At 41.7% G+C, this 25,177-nt stretch overlaps 1 protein-coding gene across 2 annotated transcripts; it reads left to right on the forward strand.

Annotated features, from left to right (window-relative positions):
- Positions 1-1,342: 1,342 nt before the first annotated feature.
- ipo8 (importin 8) lies at positions 1,343-23,204 on the forward strand. 2 transcript variants are annotated; one of them, XM_072672956.1, is made up of 25 exons: positions 1,343-1,529; positions 5,476-5,557; positions 5,693-5,849; positions 5,986-6,144; positions 6,992-7,148; positions 7,296-7,385; positions 8,335-8,429; positions 8,539-8,623; positions 9,298-9,432; positions 9,532-9,631; positions 9,866-9,942; positions 10,069-10,185; positions 10,357-10,446; positions 10,878-11,043; positions 11,250-11,410; positions 12,289-12,414; positions 12,532-12,607; positions 13,739-13,864; positions 14,557-14,654; positions 14,756-14,851; positions 15,502-15,722; positions 17,494-17,699; positions 19,348-19,575; positions 21,262-21,391; positions 22,366-23,204. In XM_072672956.1, coding segments are annotated over exons 1-25 (3,063 nt in total). In that variant the 5' UTR covers positions 1,343-1,445; the 3' UTR covers positions 22,367-23,204. The 2 variants fall into 2 exon arrangements, with proteins under 2 accessions (XP_072529057.1, XP_072529058.1); XM_072672957.1 differs by having other exon boundaries at positions 12,532-12,598.
- Positions 23,205-25,177: the final 1,973 nt, after the last annotated feature.

A 25,177-nucleotide genomic window follows, 5' to 3' on the forward strand; every position in this document is an offset into this window, starting at 1 on the left:
AACAGCCACTTACAGCAGCTGCACTATTCAGAATAAAATAGTATATATACCACCCAATACTGATTCTGTCTTTTCCGGCATGTTAATTCAGGGTTAAGGTCACCTCAACTCGGGAGCTTAGGAATCAAATCAATCAAATTATCAAATTATCTCAGAATTTCTCACTAGAAATCAGGACTTCAGGGGGTGTTCATGTGCAGTGATGGGCAGTGGGTGCCCTCTCTGCTACACCTAGACGCTGCAGTAACGCCAGCCCACCGCTCCGGACACGTGTGCTCACAGTCACTGTGTGTGTGTGTGTGTGTGTGTGTGTGTGTGTGTGTGTTCACTGCACGGAGGGGTTAAATTCCATCTGTGGCTGACATAAATGGTGAACATGCTTGTCTTGTCTTTGTTTTGTCTTGCAATTATTTTACTGTATTCCAACAGCACCTGAACGCAGCACGCCACTCCCCGTTCCTCCACAATATAGTGCTCTTTGAGAGGGTTATGACAGATTGAGCAGCACCTCCTTTACCTTCATATAACACTAGCTAATTCTGTACATCATTGCTGATCTAAAGGGAGTTTGTTGTTATTGTAGTAGAGGTATCTTTGAATGTTTAGCCTATTCAAACTAGCTGAGGTTATCCTTGGGTAAATATCAAAACACTTTTGTAAGTTGCTCTGGATAAGAGCGTCAGCTAAATGCCTTAAATGTAAATGTAATGTTGTTGTTAATGCTTAAGAAAGAATACTAAGATAGTAAAAACTAGAAATCACACCAGAAAAAACAGTACATCTTATTCAAATCTTTTTTTGAAAAGAGCTTTCTTGACTTTTTAAATACTTCATTTCCTTTTGAAGGAAAACATAGTTTGACTTGTATTCAAATTTTTTTGGTCAAATATAGTAGAATGTTATTACAAATATTTTTGTAATGTAATATGAAGACTACCTTCTTCCCTTATTTCTTGTTTTTATTTAGTGTTTGTCTCTTGACCCACCAGGAATAATAAAATTGCATTTGGCCTCCAAAAGACAAAGAGTCTGGGCCCCCTGAGATGTTTCCTCGTGTACTACTTGCTGTGTGGAACTTCCTTTCTTATCAGCGTGTCCTGATCTTCACCGCTCTGATAATCATGTGCAGCTCGGCTCCGCCAGTGAGCTGAGTGAAGGTATGATCTACAGATCGGGTAAAATTCGAGGCGGGCAGACAGGAAAGGGAGTTGGACGCAGACGCTGCCGGCTTCAGCTCTGCTCTGATTGGCCTGTCGTTTCCATGCCATCACCGAGCTGTCGTGAACCGTTGATGTTTACCAGCTTTTGCGGCGGTGGGCCGTCTCTTGCCGGTAAACGGGGCAGGACCGTGTGGAAGTGGCCCAGCGGCCGTTCTGCTGCCTGCTGTAGACCGGCCAGCTCAGGCACCGCTCAAAAGTTACCATCAGCCCGCTCTCCTGGCTTCCATGGATCCCAACCGAATCATACAGGCCTTGAAAGGCACCATAGACCCAAACCTGAGGATAGCGGCGGAGAATGAGCTCAACCAGGTGGGGGGAACTTTACTGTTTCTGTTTCCCACCGAACAGCCTGGGGGGCTTTATTCACAACCTTTATGCCTTAGATTCACACGGATGCAGAATTTGGCCACGGAGGGAAATAAAACTTCCCGCTGTGTCCCAAATCATCGCGTCGTATCAGTTGTGGCTATTTTGCCTCGTTTCTGTAATCGTTGCCGTGTAGCTCCGCTAGCTGGCTAAACCGGTCAATGAGCTACACTACAGTAGACAATAGTGGAGACACGAAATCAGGCTGTAAAAGTATGTCTACTGAATCAGTCGTTTACTCCCCAGTCTGACGAAATTGCTTATTGGCTAACATTGTTTTTACTCGCTCATTTACACTAACTTGCACTCAGAAACATGGTCTGTAGCTATGGCTGTACGGGCATTTCTCTCTGTGCCTCATAAGCAACTAACGTTAAATCCGCTCTGTGCCATCATTCTCTGTTGACTGACCCCCAGTATCAATCAGTGCGGTGTATTTAACCTTAGGGAGTCTGTCAGTGTGTGCATGTGAAGTACATGGCCAAGGCCCTGACCAGAGCTCCTTCATCTCGGCACCCTGCTTCATTAAAGAGTGTATTCATTACATTGTGTAACATATCCAGAAGGATGTGGCAGGTGACCTGAGTCGGTGAGAGACCACAAGGCTTGCTAAGTACGGGTCTCAGCCTCTGAGCCGTTAACCACAGGGTAATAGTCTATTACTCCCGGTTTGAGTGGCGAGTGTGTGCGCAGGGCTGTCAGATCCACAGTGCTGTAAAGATACACCTTTTCAATTGTGATTTTTGGATGTTTTAAAAGGCCTTGAAGCTGCAGACGTCTGATTACACCCATCGTTCTGTCACATAATTGAGATGTGTATTTTAAAACAATTGAATATAGTAGAATGTGCAGAAACGGAGATTTTTAACCCCCAGTTTTTTTTATTGTAGTTATGGTTTTCCCTTGAGGTCCACTTGTGATGTTTATGTGGGTCTGTGGACCAAAACCAGGCATAACTAATCTGTACACTAAGATTTTCTAACCTCCCTTACAGTAAAACAGGCTGTCTGTTGTTCCCGTGCCTTTACATGTACATGACTGATGTATGTAAATGACCTAGGCTCTGATTAGCTGCCCTGTATTGGATCTCATTAAAAAAAAGCAGGCTGTGAAATACTCCTTGTAACTTCAGTGTGAGGGGGCGGGGCTAAACTGTGGTAGGCTGAATAGGCAGAGATATGTAAATGTGTCCAATTTCATGACATTACAGAAACAATATCACATGTTCCTACTTCCTGTATCTGTCGTTTCAAATGAAAAGCCTTCAGTAAATTCTGAAGCAGTGGCAGCGATAATTTGCAGAGATGGGTCGCAGCTGCAGAGTAGGTGTAGTGAAAAAACTGCTGTGACTTTCCAAACAGATGTCACATCAAGGCAATATGGCAAAAATACTGCATCATGATATTTAAAGCTATTTCATGATGCACAGTATTTTTCACGACATATTTAATCGCAGACTAAATACATCAGTAGCGACAGATTTATACAAACTACTATTCAGACACTCCCGTACTGAGTTTACTGCACTTTCACTAAGGCCTGGGGGTCCCGAATTCGAATCCTGAGTCATGCCACTTTAGATGGTGTGGTGGAGCTGGGGACCCGACACTTTTCTCCAAGTGTGTCGGAGGAGACGTGTCCTTCTTCTCCTAGTATTGGGATCGTTGCTAGTGCTACAGGCAGATATGAATGGCTGGGTTAATTTGCAGTGCCAGATTGGGAGAAAAGGGGGGAAGATTTGACAAAAGAATTATTATAAAAAATGTACATATTTACACAGACTGTCGGGGGTATAGAGCAGATGACTGATGTAAACGACATCATTGCTTATAATGGAAGCATTCTGGTTCTGACATTGTTGTTCGATTGTTTCTGTGATGTTCATCTTCCGGGAAGACAAGTGTTATCACAATCACAAAATGATACAGTGATTTATATGTAACATCTGATCCATATGCTTAGAATATCATATTGTGTATTACTGTAACGAAATCCACAGAGATATGATAAAATATCGCCATATTGCCCAGCTCTAGTTTTTGGCCTCTGGTACAGTGTATTTGATCTCCCAGAACATGTAAAAGATATCTTAAGAAAGTTGGCAGTTATCAAACACATAAAAACAAATAATTGTTGAAACTAAATTAAATTAGAAATAGTTCGGATGCAACTTGCAATGCAAAACATTTTCAGGTGCTAAAATCGCTATACTACACGAACATAGTAGCGATAGCATGGTGATATTTCTTTTATTCGAAAACTGATATTGAAATTGATCTATATATCAATTTATCAATTGAAGTTTGTTACAAGATTGGATTCATAAGCTTTTTCTCCTCCTCCTCCTCCTCCAATTTCCCAGCAGTTTTTACTGTTTTCAGCTGGATACCCATATCCATATTTTCTAATATGCAATGTGTAATTACCTATATGCCATCAGATACATCAGAATGTGTTCAGAACACTGACAAAACAAAGTGGCTAACACCATGTGTCCCACAAACATGCAAGAGCCACACTGTTATTCCAGTAATGCTATCAGTGTGGCAGCATTTACATGACTGCATGCCATGGAGCATGCAATTACATGAAGCTTTTTTCCATTTTTTAGTGCCAGCATGTTAACTTCAAATGTCTGTTGAAGAAACCAGCAAAGACACCCTCTCTGATGTGAGGCATGCCTGATAACCAGCAATCCTACACCTGCAGCAATGCTACAGAAAGGTGTTTTTGTGCTGTGAGTGAAACACAAGACCGAGCAGAACCTCTCTGATCTGCGTTTCATTAAAACGGTATTTCACTCACTCAGTACTTCAACAGTCTGTTAACATACAGCAAAAATAAACTTGAGACATTGTCCCAGTATTTTGGAGAGCTGTGAGTGTTCCTGTGAGATAAAAGTTTCTCCTAATCTGCAGCCACCCAGAAGCAGGTGGCGTGTTGAAATGATTGGGCTATATTTAAAAAGATTATCTAGGTCTATGGCAAAATTGGGTTCAGGCCAGTAAGGTAGCTGAAAGTTTCCTTGCTTGCACTAGATTTGTCCTCCAATGGCTGCGTTTGACATGAAATTAGATTTGCTTCATTGGCTTGATGCTTGTACTTGATTGGATGACCTGTGGATCACAGTCTGTGTATCAATATCGTGTCTCTGGGAAGAAGACACTGTGTACATGCAGTCACGCAGTCACACACACACGCTGAATGATCTATCCTCTTCCCAACAATCGAGCAGTTGTTAATATTGGATCTTTTGGCTCCTCTGGACATTGGGTACCCTTGGATTGTGGCCCAGCCCGCCCATATATGATGCATCCAGCCATGCCCTTGTCAAAATGATGGCCCTTCTAGCATAATTGCCATGTGACTTATCTTCAGTTTAAATAAGCTTTTAAAAATGTACTTATTTGAGGGGGCCCCCAAGTGGCTCAGCAGTTTAATGCACTTTCACTATGGCCTGGGGGTCCCGAATTCGAATCCTGAGTCATGCCACTTTAGATGGTGTGGTGGAGCTGGGGACCCGACACTTTCCTCCAAGTGTGTCGGAGGAGATGTGTCCTTCCTCTCCTATTGTTGGGATCGTTGCTAGTGCTACAGGCAGATATGAATGGCTGGGTTAATTTGCAGTGCCAAATTGGGAGAAAAGGGGGGGAAGATTTGACAAAAGAATTATTATAAAAAATTTACATATTTACACAGACTGTCGGGGGTATAGAGCAGATGACTGATGTAAACGACATCATTGCTTATAATGGAAGCATTCTGGTTCTGACATTGTTGTTCGATTGTTTCTGTGATGTTCATCTTCCGGGAAGACAAGTGTTATCACAATCACAAAATGGAGAACTTTAAACAGCACTGAACTGAAATGTTCTCTTGTGCTTTCCAGTCCTACAAGATCATCAACTTCGCTCCAACTCTGCTGCAGATCATTGTGTCGGACCAGGTTGAGTTTCCTGTGCGGCAGGCAGGTGAGAACCTATGCACATATGCTGTGCCTACTTGAGTGACTGCATTTGTTTAAAAAAATGATCTTACCAAGGTAAATTCTCCAGTGAGATATCTGGGAGAAATAGGATTAATGATATCATGTTTGTCTACACTAGCTGCCATCTACCTGAAGAACATGGTGAGTCAGTACTGGCAGGACAGGGAACCCACTTTGGGGGAGGTGGTATTCCCCTTCAACATCCACGAGAACGATCGTGGCCAGATCCGAGAGAACATGGTGGAGGCAATTATTCAGTGCCCGGAGTCCATACGGTCAGTCAGTAACTTGCACGCATTTAATATGGCATTGTAGTTTGCAGAAGTTGACAGTATATGGTATTTCGGTGATTCTGTGATTTGATTCTGTGTGTTTGTGTAAGCATAAATCACTGTGTGTTTCAAATGGCAGGGCCCAGCTGACGGTCTGCTTGCGAGCTATAATAAAGCATGATTTCCCTGGCCGCTGGACTGGCATCGTAGATAAGATCAGCTTGTACCTGCAGTCACAGAACAGTGGGAGCTGGTATGGAAGCCTGCTCGCGCTCTATCAGCTGGTTAAGACCTATGAGTAAGTGCCTTGATGTGAGAATTTATGTTTTTGCTCCTGGGCTCCCCCTATAGTGAGGGAGTGTAATTCACTTTTACTCATCATGTAGTGCTTCAAGCTCTCACTGAAGGACACACTTTACACATGCATTTCTGGACAAGCTGAGAGAAAAAACATGTGGACTGAGGTAGTAGAGTAATATTACAGGATTTTGCAGAAATATGACTTATCATTATACAGTTCTCGCTTTCTTGTGCACGTTCCAACAAAGTTACATAGCGCAGTAGCTGCCTGGGGTGGCAATGATAAGAGATGCCATTCTCCCTATTATTAGTCAGCATAGCACCAAAATGGTTTTGAAGCTGTTCTTTTAGTTAGCATTGCTACATAATGTTGCTGTTGGCTCTGATTAAAGCTGCCAGAGGCACAGCTCCTCTCAGAAGTCTTTTGGAAAATCTCCACCAGAGACAAACTGCTGACCACACATACATAGCACCGCTAAACACCTGACAAATGCCTCAATACCTGAGAAAACCAACAAAAACAGGATGTGATTGTGTAATTACCAAACATGCCAATTGACCTGGGATTAGTATGACTTGGGGCCATTTTTAGCAGATAAAGGCATCAGAATCTTTATGTATATGGGAGCACACAGTCTGTAAAAATGACTAACATGGCAGATTTGGACAGGACCACCTCATCATCATTACATTACCCAACCTCCCTATTTAAAACTGATCCCGTCTGAATAGGTTAATTGAATGGATCCAGACTTTCATTACTTGCTCTCTATATTATCCTCAGCTGCAGTGTTAATCACAGTGTGTTGTTGCCAATGTCAGTGTGGTGATGCTTCTGTTTACAGGTTCAGAAAGGCAGAGGAGAGGGCTCCACTGCTGGCCGCCATGCAGCTTTTCCTGCCCCGTATCCAGCAGCTCCTCACACAGCTTATGGTCGACGCCACAGTCTTCTCTGTGCTCATCCAGAAACAGATCCTCAAGATATTCCACGCACTTGTGCAGGTGTGCCTTGTGCATTCTGCATTTTTATATACAGTGTTCATAGAAAGCCCTTCTGATCGTTTTAACTGGAATATTGCTTTGCTGGTCTTGCATTCTGTAGTGCTGTTTTTAAAAGTTTGGTGTGTGTGTGTGTGTGTGTTTGTGTAGTATTCCCTGCCTCTTCAGCTGCTCAGTAACACAGTCATGACCCAGTGGATGGAGATCCTGAGAGCAGTTGTGGATCGTGATGTTCCCCCAGTAAGTTGTGTACTTTGTTTATGGACAGTACTGTACAGGGGTTTAGGGCACCAAAGCACATTATTTAAACCATTTATCTAGTGTTTTTCTTCAGATCACACTAAGACAGATGCAGATAAACATAAAAACAGTAAAAAGTAACAAGAGTTTCTTATGTTCAAGAAAGTTTTTGAGATCTTGTGAGCTAATAACAAAACATGGTTCCAGAGTCCAGGCACCTTCAGCCAGTCGATCACCAACTCACCTAAATTAACATCATTAATCTCCCAAGAGGAGAGCTTTGAAGATGTTATAATGAACACATGATTTGGAAAATACAGAAAATAAACTGTATTTTGATATTCTGTATATTGGGAAAATAATATGATATAAATATATATGATAAATAATTATAAATTAGTTTAAATATATTTGCCATATTAATTTAAATACATTTTTTAAATAAAAATGAAAAAAAAAATAACGTAAATTAAGCAGATTCATAGTGCTGTGCAGAACTGTATTTTCTGCAGAAAATACACTTATTTTCACTTGAAAAACACATGCAGTCTGATCAGATGGGCCAATAGTTTTGTTTAGGAACCTTTGGACAAATGACTTTTTATTAATTTATTTGGTTTGCTTTGTTTTTAAATTGAGAAATAGTAAACAGCTTCTATAGCTCATCATACATAAAATGCAATATTGTCAACAAATCCTAATGCACATGTATTGTCTTTTACAACATTAAAATAAACAATTTTATATAAAGCCTATGTAAACACTTGGGCACCATAAATGTTTAAAACTGTAATTAGAAGGTTTTCCATATGACAGTGACGATGTTTTTATCTAAAGAGAAGGTAAAATGAATTAGGGTAAAGGCTGGAGCTTTTGTTTCCAGCTTTGCAGAGATAACCTGTAGATGTTGCCTTGAAGGCTCACTGTGGGTTTCCTTCTTTCCATATAGGAGACTCTGGAGGTGGATGAAGATGATCGGCCAGAGTTGATTTGGTGGAAGTGCAAGAAGTGGGCTCTACACATCATCACCAGGCTGTTTGAGAGGTGACCTTACTGCCTGAAGCTTGAAACCTGTTGTATTCTCATATGTAGAGTGTCTCTGACTCACGTCTGCTTCTCGTTTTATGCCTTTTTTTATGTGGTCTGTCCATAGGTATGGAAGCCCAGGCAACGTGACTAAGGAATACTTTGAGTTTGCTGATTTCTTTCTGAAGATGTACGCTGTTGGAATTCAACAGGTAAACAATGAATGTATTCTTTCGAGGCAAAACTGAAGGCCAATCAGATTTTGTATTTAGTAATAATAAAAGTTATATATTAAGTGAAAAATGCAGAGGCATTGAACATGATTTTCACCAATTTAATTGTTGAGATGTGTGTGTGAATCTGAGAATTGTGGAATGTAATTAAAAATATATCGTTTTAATTCATAAAAAAAAGTATAATCTGTGAATTTACATGTTTTGATGCATAATATCAAATCCATATATGAATATACTGTCACTGTCACGCGAAAACATGAATATCCAAAATGGTAACTCTACCGGAAAAGGAAAAAACCTTCTAAACGTTTAATGGAAGTCATTATAAAAAGATTTTTATTCCAAGCAATTTTGGATTTGGATTTTCTATTGGTCCCTTTGAGCCACAAAGTTTATTACAATATGATAAAATATTGTCATATTGCCAAGCTCTAGCCAGAACTTGCTCTAAACGATATTATTAAGCAGTGTCTCAGGCATCCAACACTGTATTTGAAACCACTTTATATAATGATTTGCTGGGGTGTAGTATTTAGCAGCCCTCTGGTACCTATCACCACCACTGTGGTCAGTTCTGATAGTTTACATCTTACATGCAGAATTATTTAAAAACATTTTTCTGATTCTGTTACACTTTACTGTTACTGCAGGTGTTGTTAAAGGTGGTGGAGCAGCACAGGCAGAAGCAGTATGTAAGTCCACGTGTGCTACAGCAAACTCTGAACTACCTGACCCAGAGCATCTCTCACTCCATCACGTGGAAACAGATGAAGCCTCACATGCAGGTCTGCAGATAATGCCAATGAATCCTGTGCTGTATTCACATGGTAATATACACTGTTTTCTCTGACGCACCTGTATACCGGTCTTTCTCCCCTTGTCAGACTTTAACTCGGGAGGTGGTGTTCCCTCTCATGTGCTATAAGGATGAGGATGAGAAGCTGTGGCAGGAAGATCCATACGAGTACATTCGCATGAAATTCAGTTAGTGTTCTCTCGCTTACTCTCACTCTCGTGCTTTGTTTCGTTGCTGTCGCATAAATAAGTGAAGGAAGCGTAGTTTGTACAGTGCAGAATTATTCATCCATTACTCGTTAGCTACAGATGCAATTGACTGCTACAGTTAATGACCCGCTCATGACAAGCATCTTGAGCACCTTGTGCTGTTATTACCGGCTGTAAACGTGAGGCTGAGGTGCTGTTGCTTTCTTTCTGTAGATATGTTTGATGACCATGTGTTCCCCGCTACTGCCGCCCAGACTTTACTGTGCAAGGCTTCCAGAATGAGGAAGGAGGTGTGTACAACAGCTTCACGTTCCCTTGTGTTAAATAAAGTGCATTATTGGGTTGATTGTATCAGTTTAGAAATGCAGTACTCCAGCCTCTGTACAAGCTTTGACCATATTTAATTTCTACATAAGGTCCTTCCTCAGATGATGGAATTCTGCCATCAGATATTGATGGATCCCAACGCTGACCCCCGCAGGAAGGATGGAGCACTGCATGTCATTGGTGCCTTAGCTGACCCATTACTAAAGGTTTAAATACTATATATACCAACCCTATATACACAAAATAAATAAATAAATAAAATAAAATAAATATAAAAAAAATAAATAAATATATATATATATATAATTGTGTGTGTGTGTGCGCAATGTAATTCTTATATACATATTTCATCTGTTTTTGTTTCTCTGTCTCTGTAGAAGAGAATATATAGAGATCAGATGGAGCTCATGTTACAGAATTATGTGTTTCCTCTGCTCAACTCGAACCTGGGCTACCTGCGGGCCAGGGTGAGTATGAACGTATGTGGGATGAATTGATTGGTGAGGTTTGAGAGGCTCAAAATCCCATGCAATTCTGCGCTGGTCTGCCTAGCATTAGGTTTTTGCTGCTCCAATGGTGTCCAGGGGTGTCCTCTTGCTAGATAACAGCATTGGTGTCTGATTTATTTGGCCTAGTTTTAGCTGTTAGCTACTCCAGATGTGTCCTTGCGCTAAATAACAGCATCAAGGTCTTCTTCGATTGGCCTGGTGTTGACTTTTAGCCCCTCCAGAACCTTTTGCTTCCATATTCTCCCAAAGTAGGTGTTGCTTTTAGCTTTGAAAGGCTTTTGCTAGTGCACTTTTGGGCGCAAATAAAATAAGTCAATACTGTGGCGTAACGGTTTGGATGTTCTAGATGCTAAAGACAATGTTGCTTTGTTGTTTTGTCTTGTGTCCAGTCCTGCTGGGTTCTGCACTGTTTCAGCCCTCTGAAGTTTCATAATGAGCTGGTACTGAGGAATGCTGTGGAGTTAGTCAAGCAAGACCTCATCGCTGACAAGGAGATGCCTGTCAAAGTGGAGGCAGCCATTGCCCTGCAGACTCTGGTCAGCAACCAGGAGCAAGGTCAGTCTCTTACATTTGTAGCATGTTTTAAAATGAGGTAGTAAGTTCTGGCAATTCCTAGTTTTCCTTGACCACTAGGAACTTGGAATTTGCTAACTGTCTTTCAGAGCTTAGACTTCTTCTTTTTGTCCTTTTAGAGCATTAAGAAGCTTTTCATCTGTCGTGTGTGTGTGTGTGTGTGTGTGTGTGTGTGTGTGTGTGTGTAGCAAAGATCTATATCAGGCCGTTTATCAGGCCTGTGATGCAGGAGCTGCTGCATGTCATCAAAGAGACAGAAAATGATGACCTCACAAGTGTCATCCAGAAGATGATCTGCGAATACAATCAAGAAGTGGCAGTGATTGCAGTGGACATGACTCAGAACCTGGTACGTTGTCTGTCTGTATATAGATATGTGCTCTTTTCTCAGAATCTTACTTCTTGTTAGTATTTTGAGGTGTTCAGCTATAGAGGTACTCCTCAGTCTTGAGCCTGCAGTTCCGCTGCCACACACAGAAGGCACATATTGTGATGTAGGGCTGCACAACTGATCATTTCATCATCATTGCAATGTGAGAATGCGCAATAGTCACGTCGCAGGACATAAAATGTCACGTAAGGCAAATTAAACATTGATTGAAAATCAAACATTAAATTGTTCGTTTTTGTAGTTCCCCCTCACACGCTTTGTGCCACAATTGCAAGAGGCAGGGCCTTTTTGAAGATATCACCCTGTTGCCTCGTCAGACTGTTTCATTTGTTTCATTTGTGAGACCAATAGGCTACTTACAAGAAGTCTTTGTAGGACAGTCCTGCCAAAGATGAGCACTGCCTCTGCTGCAGCTTAGGCTTTAGAATGCAAAAAAAAAAAAAAGTACAAGAACTGTTATGAGCAAGATTTTGTTGATTATGGATTCTAAATGTCAGGTTCTATTATTTTTTTTATTAATTGTCCTGCCCTGTTTAGTATGTTTTAATATTTTTATTCTAAAGTCTACACAGTGGCATTGAAAGGCAACCCACCACTGTTCTAAAACAAAGCGATTATGTTCAGACATCCCGAAAATGATCTGCATTACCAAATTAGCTCTCTGTGGCAAATTCCTAATGGAAAACTCCATTGCATAAATGTGCTGTATTTCCAAATGCTGTGTTGAAGTTGTGATGGGCATGTTCAGCACACTATGGTGGTGCACTACAGTGTTTACGGCACAAATTGCAACAAGAGTAGAACAGTGATGTAAGTGCAGGATCTCCTCTGTGCAGGCAGAGATCTTCAGCAAGGTTCTGCAGAGTGAGGAGTACGAGGAGAGTGAAGATAAGACCGTGATGGCCCTGGGTATCCTCAGCACCATAGACACCATTCTCACCGTCATGGAGGACCACAAAGAGGTCTACACTTGCACACACATGCAGACATGAGCACGCTCAGATACCATCTCAGCACATCTTAGTTGTAGATATGCAGTCAGTTGGTCACAAGAATGCGTTCTCTCTCTTACATCGTAGATCACTCAGCAGTTGGAGGGAATCTGCCTGCAGGTGATTGGTCTTGTGCTTCAGAAGCCCATCATAGGTATGGCAGGTGTGTCTGTGGAGTTGCTTTTGTATATAAAACTATAATAGCATAAAAGGGCCCTTATTCAGCTTTTCCTTGTATTTCACTTTTCACCCCCCTGAGCTCCATTTCTGACTGTTTATGTACTAAAACTGTTTGGCCACACGGTGGCGGCCTCGGTTTTACCTTTTAGCATTTTGTTGGCTACCATTCAAACGTGGACACACCTGATTGGATATTTTGTTAATTCAGATATTAAAAGCATTTCAATCTAAATCTCAGGCTTTAAAAGCTTAAATTTTGTATCCAAGACAAATACACTACATGGACAAAAGTATTGGGACACCTACTAGAGCTTTTTATGACTTCCCATTCCAAATCCAAAGGCGTCAACATGGAGTTGGTTTCCTTTTTCAGCTTCAACTCCCTTCAGTTTCCTTTTATTGGAACTAAAGGACCAATAGGTGAACCCTTGAAAAACAACCCCTTAGCATTATCCCTCCTCCATCGAACTTTACAGTGGGCACAGTGCTGTTAAGCAGGTGACGTTCTTCTGGCATTTACCAAACCCAGACTCGTTCATCAGACTGCCAGATGAAGTGAGATTCATTACTTCACAGAACACGAGTCCAGGCAGACTGCATGGCTTGGGCACCTGTGCCAATGGGACTGAATCGATTAAGAACTGAAAGAGGTGTGTCCCATTACTTTTGTCTTTATAGTCTATGAGGTTATGAAATTTTCTTACAGTTGTTAATTAACCATTAGCAAATGCAAACATGCAAAACCTGTAACAGAAAATACAAGACTTTGACTCGGACATATTTTATACGGTATCTTGGTTCAAAGATGTTGGTGAGCTTCCAAAGTGAGGGTCAGCTGAGAGATGTCTGACCCTGGCAACACAATCGGGTGCTGGTTTTGCATAGGGCACATACTTAAGAACGACTGTATTATTTTCTTTTGTGTAGAATTATGTTTTTCATTCAGTCTGGTAAACTCTACTGTAAGTAGGTGTGTCCACATGTTTGACTGATGCCCATGTTCTTGTACTGCTTTAAAGGTTAGGAAAGGTGTAGTTTATATCACAACAAATACAGCGAGAGTGGGTAATGTCTGAATCCACACTCAAAAACGATATGTCTCTGTCTCTCTCAGAGTTCTATGAAGAGATTCTGTCGCTGGCATTTGGTCTCACCTGCCAGACTATCTCCCCTCAAATGTGGCAGTTGCTGGGGGTGCTTTATGATGTCTTCCAGCATGATTGCTTCGACTACTTCACAGGTTAGACCACACTTCACCACAACCCAACTAATGACCGCATGTCTGTCTATCCTGGACAGAAAGTGGCCGTTGAAGTGACTCCCTTGGTTTAGAATTGTGAACACAAGGAAAGTTTTCCTCTGATGGATTTGTAGAGTAGTAGAATAGTGCACCATTACAGGCTCTGCTAAATCTTCCTGAAGAACCTTTGCAGTCAAACATTCATGCAAGTGGCATTCCTAAAAGCAGTCCTCCCAAAATGTTAATTGTCCTCTGAGCCTTAAATTTACCTTTGAACTCACCCGTCATTCATGCCATTTCCTAATTGCATTACGAACTGTGAAAACTGCTACCTGAACATTCCTATAGCCTTTTCCTGCTTTGTGCCCATCTGCTAATCTTTGGTATCCTGATTGGGGCAACCACAAAAGGAGGGCATCTATTTTGAGTCTTGCTTCCTCTCAAGGTTTTCTTGCCACTGTCGCCACTGGCATGCTTATATAAATACACTTGAGAAGACTAATTCAAACTCGAGTTTGGACTTAAGCAAACAAACTGTGGAAGTGTGGAAACCGCCTTAACCAAGATTAATTAGTACACTGCTCAGTTTAGAGGGGATAACCCTGATATAACCATACTGTACTATACAGTACAGTGCAAATGCTGTACTGGTGATAATGATCATGATGCATTTGCTATGTATGTACCTGCAGATATGATGCCTCTCTTGCACAATTATGTAACTGTGGACACAGACACACTCCTCACCAATCCCAAACACCTGGAGGTCATTTACACCATGTGCAAAAAGGTTATCTTTTTTTTTATTATTATCATTATTAGTGTTACTAAAGTTTTTAAAGCGTTGAGAAGCTTTTTCATTTTTGACCTTCCTTGCTCTCTGACTGCCAGGTCCTAACCAGTGATGCAGGGGAGGACGCAGAGTGCCATGCTGCCAAGCTGCTGGAGGTCATCATCTTGCAGTGTCGTGGCCGGGGCATTGACCAGGTCAGCCAGTTGGAGAGTCGGATGGTGTGGCAGATTGTGATAAATGATGAATCTGGTTTAATTACAAAGACTCCGTTACTTCTAACCCACGCAGCCGATCAGTGTAGATAATCAATTCTAGTTTAGTCCTGTTTAATTCCTCTCATAACAGCCAGTTAAACATGAGCCGTTCTACGGAACAGGTGCCAGTTTCATGTTGCAGTTTTCAACATTTTTAACAAGAGAAAAAAATGTATATATATATTTTTTAATCCACAACATGAAAGATATGTTCACTGCTCCAAAATATATATATTTTCTTACCTTAGACATAACACTCTTAATACGGATAATGTTATCCTTGTTTTTGAGAATAAAATGTGACTGGGTGGTAAATGTAATTCTGGTCGCAGTTTTTTTTGTGGTTAAGTGAAGTATAATTTTATTTTGCATCAATATTGTTATGTTTTATTCCTATTATTTTGCATTGCGAGGTGGTATAATTTGGTGTAACAGGGTGGTAAGTCAAAATGAGGAACGCACACAAATCCTAAAATTGTACAAAAAAAGTAGCATTTTGAATAAATAAATCGTATGTGAACAGGGAGACAAAGTCCTGAAAATACTTTGAGTCTATTCAGACTTTTCGTGTTTGTGTATGTGTCTCTCAGTGCATTCCTTTGTTCGTGGAAGCGGTGTTGGAGCGACTGACTCGGGGTGTGAAGTCGACGGAGCTACGCACCATGTGCCTGCAGGTGGCCATTGCTGCGCTGTACTACAGCCCCTCACTGCTGATGCACACATTGGAGAACATCCGCTTCCCCCACAGCCCTGAGCCCATCACTGCCCAGTTCATCAACCAGTGGATGAACGACACAGAGTTCTTTCTTGGGTATGCCCCCAAAATGCCCCCACAAACCCTCAGTACATCTGAAGTGCCTTTAAAACGTGATGAGTGATATTTAAATGATGTTTTAAAATCGAGTGTGTTAGTCCAGTTTGGCGTTTGCAGTGAGAGCATTGTGAAGACCAGTGTGCCAGTCTGTTAATATCCATCGATTCTTCATGTTTGTTGGGTTGGAAACCAACATATTTTCAGTGTTGCATGCCACCACAGAAGTAATATTCGAAGCTAGCCCAGTCGGTCATTTTTATAGTAATTAACATCAATTGTTATAATGAAGCTATAGTGCTTAACTCGAACACGCATGAGATACTTTACAATTGAATTTGTATTACAATAATATTGAGTATCACTTAGATGGTCCATTATAGATGCCTCATAGATGTTCACCTATCATTCAGCTAACATTCAGCTGAACATCTATTAAATTCAAGTTGAATTTTAATGACTGTGTATTGAATATCACCCTACATCTAACCCAACCCTTAACCATACCCTCAAATCAACCCTAAATCTTAATCCTCACCCTAACCTTAACCTAATCCCTTAACCTAACCCTAAAAGAGTAAGGTTAAGGTTAGGTGTGAGGTTACATTCAATAGACAATCATCATTTACATTCAACTTGGAGTTTAGTTGCATTTAAGAACCATTTAGTTGCATGTGAAATATGCATGTCCTTTAGGGATGACTCAAAGTGCCAATTTTTCCAGCTGTAGGGGGAGCCCAGGAACAAGAAATGCCCATTCTCACATAATGCTGCTTTAAATGCTGCACACTGTGCCATTAGTTTTTTTGGGGGGAGGGGGGAGGGGGGGTTCTGCTAAGTCTCTCTACCTGGTACAAGGTCATACAGTGATCTAGCATGTTAAAGCAGTTATCATAGCCTAGATATAGATATTATCTACAGTTTGATTGTATGTCTGCTGTCTGTATGTCCTTTTGTTACATTAATTTGCAAATTAAGTCAGGTTGGTCTTACAGCTACAATCAGTGAGGTACGACCAGTTTATAATTCACAGTCTACTTGCCAAATGTAAGCCCTATTGCTGCAACTGGATCCTGTTGATTTATTCTTCAGTTTGACTTTTGCTAATGTTCTTGATGGTGACAACAAGATGTCATATTAAGGCAATACTATGTAGCATTTTCACCTTAAAATAACAGCTTCAAAATGACTGTGATGATCCATTGACTTGTAATAAGAAGAATAGCATCTCTATCATTGCTACTCTGGAATCGACACACTTTGTACCTTTGTAATAGTAATCTACCGCCTTGGTCCACATGATTCTTTCATTTTCTGTGACGGTTCTGTATTTCATCTATTTCTTCAGAAGCCCAGAAATGCATGTTAGCATGTTCTTTTTAAGAGAACGCTCAAAGAGTGAGACACACTTTCTGACTGTAGGGGGCCCTACAGTCTTGCCCAGGAGCAAGAAAAACCAATTCTCACATAATGCTGCTTTAAATTAATTTCATTTTAAATAGTGCAAAGCTTCTTAAAACAGAATTCTGGGTCATATATTGGTTCCCTTGCCTGCTTTGCTGACTTGAAATGATATTATGACTAACCAAGAATGAAAGGCTTTTGGCAGCAAGTTTGCATGACGTCTGTGGCATAACTGCAACTGACTCTCCCTACCTCTACCTTTCATCGGTTATTATTAGCTCCTTTGTTGGTGGGAAACTGCACTCTTTTAACGAATGACCCAATGGGATGACCCTAGTTTAATCACTGTGGTGTCTTTTGTGTGCAGACTGCATGACCGTAAAATGTGCATCATAGGCCTGAGTCTGCTCATGGAGCTGTCCAGCAGGCCAGCGGTTTTGGTAGGAGTGGCCGGTCAGATCATCCCCTCCATTCTGCTCCTCTTCTTGGGCCTCAAACACATCTACGCCTCACGGGTCCTTAACAAGCCTGAGCAGCTATCCCGAGCGCAGGGCACAGATGAGGATGAGAACGGTAAGAGGCCAGCAAGAAGAGGTGTTTTCTTGCTTTGCTGTGGTTTCTATCTTTAGTAAAGAGAGCTGTGCAGCTCTAGTCCTGGAGGGGTAATAGTCCTATAGGGCTTGATGATTTCTCTCCTCCGTCACACCTGATTCAACTCATATGGGGCTCAATAAGCTGATTGGTTGCAACCAGTGTGGACAACGCTGAACTGTGCCTTGTTTTGGCCCTCAGGGCTGGAGCTGTGTGTGTAGAGTAGCGCATCGACTCTGAAATACACAATTATTCCTCTTTCTCCAGAGTTTCCAAAGATAGTGTAGTTCTGCTTATTTCTGTCTCTCCAGCCTTCACACGCAGTCTATTGGTTTATCATTAGCACTTGAAAAACCGGAGGCATCCGGCCGCTGACTGAAAAAAATTTGAATTAATTACTCTGCATTTCCCTACAGCCCCCTGAAGCTCTCCAATGTTCATGTGTAGTCAAGTGTACAGACATACTTTTAAGGTAGCCACAGATGCCTGGCTGTATTTTCCAAGCTGGAATTCTTCATCTTGTTTACCTGTACCCTCCTTGTATCCCCCAGTTTAAATTTCAGCTTCACTGAATTGCTATGCCCACAAATACCACTGGGCCTTATTCGCCAATCTCTTCGTCAGTTAGAAAAGTCCTAACAAAAGGTCAGATTCCTGATGTGTTATGAATATCTTCCCAAAGTCTAATAAATGTCTGCTGTATTTCCCTAATATTGCTCTCCGCTCATTGTGGAACGGGTGGTCTCAAAAGTGGGTCAGGTTTATACCCCCGCATACCCCTGACCAATCACAAGGCTATCATGGCTCCACCCTGTCTTCCAGTCTAAGCAACGTGTGGAGCTAAAGCTAAACCTGGTGAGCTAAAGTCTGAGCCACAACTTTGGGTGCCACTGCCCTGTGTGCCCCGCTGTCCATCTCATCCGGCATCCGGTGTCTTTCCACTTCAGTGTGGAATTTAGCGACTTGGTGTCGGGCAGCAGTGTAGCCAGGGAGATCCACTATACCACCCACCCGTGCCCCATCCTACTGGCACAGCATGTAGCCGGCCACCAAAGCAGAGATAGGCGCGTCAGGCCTCGGACAAGAGGGACAATTGGGAACGCAGGGCAGCTGCTGATATTTCAGATATCATAACGTCAGTAAACCTTAAAGATGTGTGAAATCACAACCTGCAGTTCAAAGTAAAAAGCTAAAATCACATCTTCTCTCTATCAGGGCAGTGTGCGTTGCCATGGTTTTGTTCGCCAGTGTTAGAGGAATGTCAGTCACCCATGTTTATTAGAATATTAGGATCATGCCGAATCAGAGGTCTGATGAGTGCATATTGATGATTTATCATATTTTTGCTTTGTGTTTTCTGTTGAAACTTTGCTGAACGCTTCACTGAACATCCTAATTTAGTAATATGCAAAAAAATCAATATATCAAAATGTGTTCCCTAGGGGCTTTAATAACGGTTGATGAATAAGGTCCACTGTGTGCCAAAACAAGCACGATTCTGCCTCTTCTTGGCTCTTTTGAAATGATTAACTGCTCTGAACTACAGTGCGGATATGATGGTGTGCTTGAAGTCTGAGTTCAGTGACCGCTAAATAGGATAACGCATTTACTGGGAGATTTCATTTCTTAGAGGAGATTCCAAGTGATGAGGATGAGGTGAGAGAGAAGAGTTCCAGCATGCAGTCAGCCAGTGCTTCCACTGGCAATGACAACGAAGATGACGATGATGACGACGACGACGATGATGATTACTGGGGCGACGAAGGTCTGGAGGGCACCGCCTTGGAGGAATACAGTACCCCGCTGGACTACGACAACGGAGAAGACGAGTATCAGTTCTTTTCTGCCTCCCTGCTTCGTAAGTACCATTGCCTTTTTCTCATGCTAGGCATACCACACCATATTCCTGTACCAAGTGAAACTTATTCCAGAGGCCGCTTCTCCAAATCATTAAGTGATCGTTTTGCAAAAAAAAAACAACCAACCAACCAAAAAAACAAAAACAAAAAACATTAGAAATAACATTTTCCCCCACCTTCAATGCAGTCCACCAGTTAAGACTTTGAGGTTTGCTGTGAGATTTGCACTTGAGCGGCAAGACTAATGCTATTCGGAAGTAGGGGTATAAGAAAATATATTGAAGTATTGCAATATTATTTATTTTTAGCAATACTGATTCTTAAAAACACAGTATTTCTTATTGATGATTTAATTAGTAGTTAAACTGCAAAGATTAGTGGCAGACAGTGGTTAATTTAGTGTTAGCAGTGTTAACTTCTTTAGATCCCACTGTTTGGATTGAAAATGACCGTTTCTATAATGGTTTTACTAAAATATTATTTTTAAAGCTTGCAGTATATCATGTTGCTTATGTTATTGCAATATATTAAGAAGTAAGTTCTGTATTGTGATAGATATCATACCGCTAGCTTCTTTCCAATACACAGCCCTACTAACAAATAACAAGCCATGGTTAAGCCTGAATTGTGTCCATACTTTAGTCCATAGGTGTAATAGTTTTAGAATGCAAAGAAAGCAAGTCTATTTCACATTGCTGTTTTTATTTTAAGTTGCTTTCATGTATTAATAGTAAGACTGTGACTTTGGTTTGGGCAAATTATGGGCAAATGGGCAGATGTGGTTTTACAACCCTGTTTACCACCCTGTTCTTTTTCCTGTGTGATGACACCTGCTGATTTCTATTTATTGTGGGCTCAAACAAATGATGACTTTTTTCCCCACTTTGGTACTGCCAATTAACCCTCCATGTTCAGAACTCCTCTAGCACTAGCAGTGCCTCCGACACTAGGAGGGTAAAAACTTAACACTGACCACTGATGAAAGCACCAGGTCTCCAGCTCCACCGCATCTGCTAACAAACGCCTGTTCTGGCACCGCCAGTTGTGCTCTTTCAGACTCTGACCACTGATGGCAAAGTGACAAGGCTCAGGATTCAAACTCGCGACTCCCAGGCCATAGTGGTAGCGCATTAGGCCGCTGGTTCAGCTGTTATTGGGGGATGGTAAAAGCCAGTCAGCTAGGGTTAGCTTTTAGCACAGTACAGATAGTACAGTGCAGTGACTGCCACTCACTTCCCCTGGTTGCCTTTCTGCGAACACTTGCACAGGAAAGGTTGTTGTCACAAGGCCACTTATGCATAGCGACCTGTTTTGAGTGTTTGGCATTCACGCTTTACCACTCTCATTTAGGTATGCAGTTCTCATAATGCTAATTGTTGGAATATAAGCATTACTTGCTTGATTACATTGATTACATTGATTACATTAGTATTTCTTGCTCCAGTGCAAAATAATGAAAACAAACCCCAGACACCAAGTAGATATTGTTTGTTTGCATGTACAGTAAGGTGGATGTATGTTTGTGGGCCAAAATAGATATGTTTTTATTATAATTAAAAATGCACCATGACTAAACCTGTTTGTGCAAATTCGAATGGCACAAATGTTCTAATGTACATTTCAGAACTGCTATACCTATGCGGTGTTACTGTAAGTAACAGTGTGAAAACTGTGTGGCATTGCAGGAGTGCAGAGCTCAGATGCGAGCTGGTACCAGTCACTGACCCAGACTCTGAGTGATGATCAGAAGAAACAGCTGCAGGAGATCTACAGCCTGGCCCAGCAGAGGAGGAGTGCAGGAGGCAAAGGCCTGTGGTGAGCAGCCCCAGCTCTCTCTGTTCAAGCCATGAAAGCCAAAGCTCCAAAAGAGGCTATTTCTGCAATTTTAATTTCTGCTTTTATCTAATCACGTGATGTCTCACTGCAGTTGTTGCATGTCAGGAATCTTAATAATACGCAGTTACTGATCCAAATCCCATTCTCCACACTTGTGTACACGCTCACATGTGTGTAGAGAAATCATGCAAATTATAGAACATGCTAAAATAAATAAATAAATAAATTCTAATAATTTACATCTGCTTAATAGCATATGTGAAGTAGCATTTTTGTTAGCTACAGAGCAGGTCACAGCAGTTCATAGCCTACTAAAAACATTATATTATATACATTTCTCTTTTTTGTATGAATAGACTGTCAATTCCAAAGCTACTTTATTTAAAAATAGAGTAAATTAAAAGTTAAAAAAAAAGTGGTGTCCTCTAGACTCAATAAACCAACATTATCCTCAGCCCACAGCAATGAGGAGCGTTCTCAGAAGGTAATAACACGGTTTAGAGTCTGCAGTGTTGAACTGTTTTACAGTAAAATGTTAAAAAAAAATAATAATTCATTCATTCGCTCGACTAGGCTAAAGTGAAGGCTCAGATTGTGGGAGTGACATTATGGCCAAAAGAATGTTGCTTTGTTCCAATGACGCTGTGTCCTCACAGTGCTTTCATAGCAAGGTAAAATTCTTTTTCTTCGGAATTTGCGGATGTCCGGCTGTCCGTATGTTTGGGAGGGGTGGGGGGTGGGGTTAGCTATGTGAGGGGGGGACACCGATATCCGCAATCTTAGTAGTGTAACTTTTGTATTAATTTATGCATGAGATGCTGTGATTTGTTTTTCGAAATATTCCAACAGCAGAGAGTTATGTAAATGTTCCTCCTCCTGCTGAGTTTAAAGGTTAACACGGTTTCAGGTGATGCTTTGGGTTTTTTTTTTCCTGTTCCCTTTTTCTCTTGAAGAGATTTGCTGTGCTCAGTGTGGAAGGTGCCACAGTGGTTGGACGGGAGAAAAAAAAAAAAAAAAGACTGTGGGTTTGGATCTGCGACTGTTTGAACCCTGGAACCGGCCCCCATTTTACACGGATGTACCTGATCAAGAACTCCCACCGGAGCGAGCCATTTCAACAAGGACAAGAGGGGATTTTCGGGGAGGGAGAGAGAGAGAGAGAGAACGAGCCAGGACCCAAAGCAGGCTTTCCAAATCCAGAATCCTAGAAGGACCACTGAAACACTTCAATACTCGGACGAAGATGCCTTGTTCTAGTGAGGCTGCAGAGGTTGCTCTGGGTCTAGCACAGCCTGAATCAGTGATGAGTTCTGTATTGGGGTGTGTGAGTGAGTGAGTAAGTGAGTGAGAGGGAGAGATGTGTGTGTATGTATGTGTGACAATATCGGCTATGTGTGAGCGAGTAACTCAACCATTTCCATACAGTCTGCTGATCCTCCTCACCTCTCCATTCTTTCTTGGCTTTCATGGGCCAGAGTATGATGAGAGGTGTGTGAAGCCTAGCAAGACACACACACACACACACACACACACACACAGACATAGACACACTGTCTCACAGGCTCAGAGATTTATGGACAGATGGACAAATGCAGATATAGAAAAGCTGGTGGGTTTGACAGAGTTGCTCTGGGCTTTCAGTGTTTCATAGGTGTGTTCCTGTCTAGCTTGTGATCTACACACTGAGGAAGACTGTGCTCTATATTTGTTACATGTTTGTATGTTTTGATTTTGTTTTTTGTAACAGTATGTTTTGAGAATTAACTTAAGTCATAAAATTAGTCTAACACTATTTCTTGTGTCTCATTTCTTCATTGGGGGATTGTGTGTGTGTGTGTGTGTGTGTGTGATGGAGCAAGTTATAACCTATAATAACCAACACACAAAAGATTATTTCTAACGTATTACCAATTGCACAGTTTAGGTATAACACATTTCCTTCATATTTTAAGCAAGACTACTGTATTATTTCCATCTTTTAGTTTCAAAATAAGCAAAGTTTGGATGCCTTGCATAGCCAGTATTTAGTAACACACCCCCTTTGGCAAGTGTGACCACATATAAACGCTTTTGAGATTTTTGCCCATTCTTCCTTGCAAAAGGCTTTAGGTTCTGTGTGCATGCAGTGCTCCATGTTACTTAAATGTTAATTATCTCCTGTGCCACTGGCTGCTACACAAGCCCAAAGCATTAACAGTAGGAAAGGTGTGCTTTCCATGAAATTCTGCACCCTGTTTCCTCCAAACAAACTTTTGCTTTTTACACAGTAGAACAGTGCACCACCACTCCAGAGTTTGCCCAGGCATTATTTATTATTTACTGGGGGACAACCAGTGGCTCGGAGTGACACGTTGCATGGCATCGTAGCATGGACTGTATCAGGTGAGGGAAGGTGTTCATTATGAAGGTTAGCTGGTCCACAGTGATTGCTTTGTGGCACTCACTGGAGCTGTCATTTCCCTCTGGCACCCTATGAAGCACTGCCGTTATGCCACTAGGAGGCACTTAGTAATGGACCTAAAACAGTCCATGCCACAACGTCTCGCTGGTGTCATCCGCGAGACCACAACATTTGGACATATATGCATACAAATGTCCTGAATAATCAACCAAACTAAATCTTCAACTCAAAGAAACTTAAACACAAACGCAGCCCTTTTCTCTCCTACCCAAAAACCCCCAGTGCAGCTACAGGTGTTCAGATGTTCGTCAGCAGGTGTACGGTTTTGTATGTAGTGGTGATCTAAACAAAAGAAAGAAAAAGCACTATATTGGGCATTTTCAGGGTTGGTTTCATTTAGGTCCTGTTTCCTCTTTTAGGTTTTATTCTGTTAGGTTTGTGAGATTACCTGCACTGCTTTGCTGTTTCTGCCTGTTTCCTCAATCAGTTTTCCCAACCCTGTTCATGGAGGCCCACGTTTCCAGCATGTTTTAGTGCTCCTCAGTCAGAGATCAATGCCTGGTCTCGTATGACTGGAAATAACTGCCCGGTGGTGTTGCAAAGATGGTCGGCGAGTGAACAGACCCGCCCATAAGGACTAGCTAAACTCTCCATCTCCACTTTTGTGCAAATGGTGTAATTCACACATTCAACCACAGAGGGCCACCAGATGTTTTCTTTAGGTGGAGACTTCCAGAAAGAACCCCTTTTTAACCAGCTGTAGCCTACAGGAGTTTTAATGAAGTCTACTTAAGTTTACTTTAGGGAACAGATTTGTATTTATTGTCCCTTCACAGAAAGGACGGTAGTTTATGACTGGCTATCATCATTTGACAAAGGTCACACTGGAGGCTTTACAATCATTGTCTAAAATATCCTGCTGGTCTTTATTGATTTTCTGTCCCGACAGAGCTGAGGAATCGTCGCTTTCTCTCTGCCTCCCTCCCTCCTTCCCTACCTCTCTCTCTCTCTCTCTCTCCTTCTTGCACCTCTCATTTATTTCCTGCCTCTTTACCTACCACTCACTCTCGCATCTCTCCCCCCTTTACCTACACCTCTCTCTCCCTCTCTCCCTTCACTCTTACTCTCTCTGTACCTCTCTCTCCCTACTTCTCTTTCTCACTCCCTGCCCTTGTCTCTCTTCCTTACTTTCTCTTGCTCTCCCTTCTCTCTCACTCATCTCTCTTTGGCTTGCTCCTTCTCTACATCCCTCACTCACTCCTTACCTCTCTTTCTTACTTCCTCTTGCTCTCTACCTCCTCTATCTCTCTTTGATACTCTATCTCTCTCTCTCTTCCTTACTCTTTCTCTTTATGCCCCCCTCT

This window comes from Salminus brasiliensis, chromosome 2 (genome assembly GCF_030463535.1).
Source record: "Salminus brasiliensis chromosome 2, fSalBra1.hap2, whole genome shotgun sequence".
In the NCBI taxonomy this organism is placed as follows: Eukaryota; Metazoa; Chordata; class Actinopteri; order Characiformes; family Bryconidae; genus Salminus; species Salminus brasiliensis.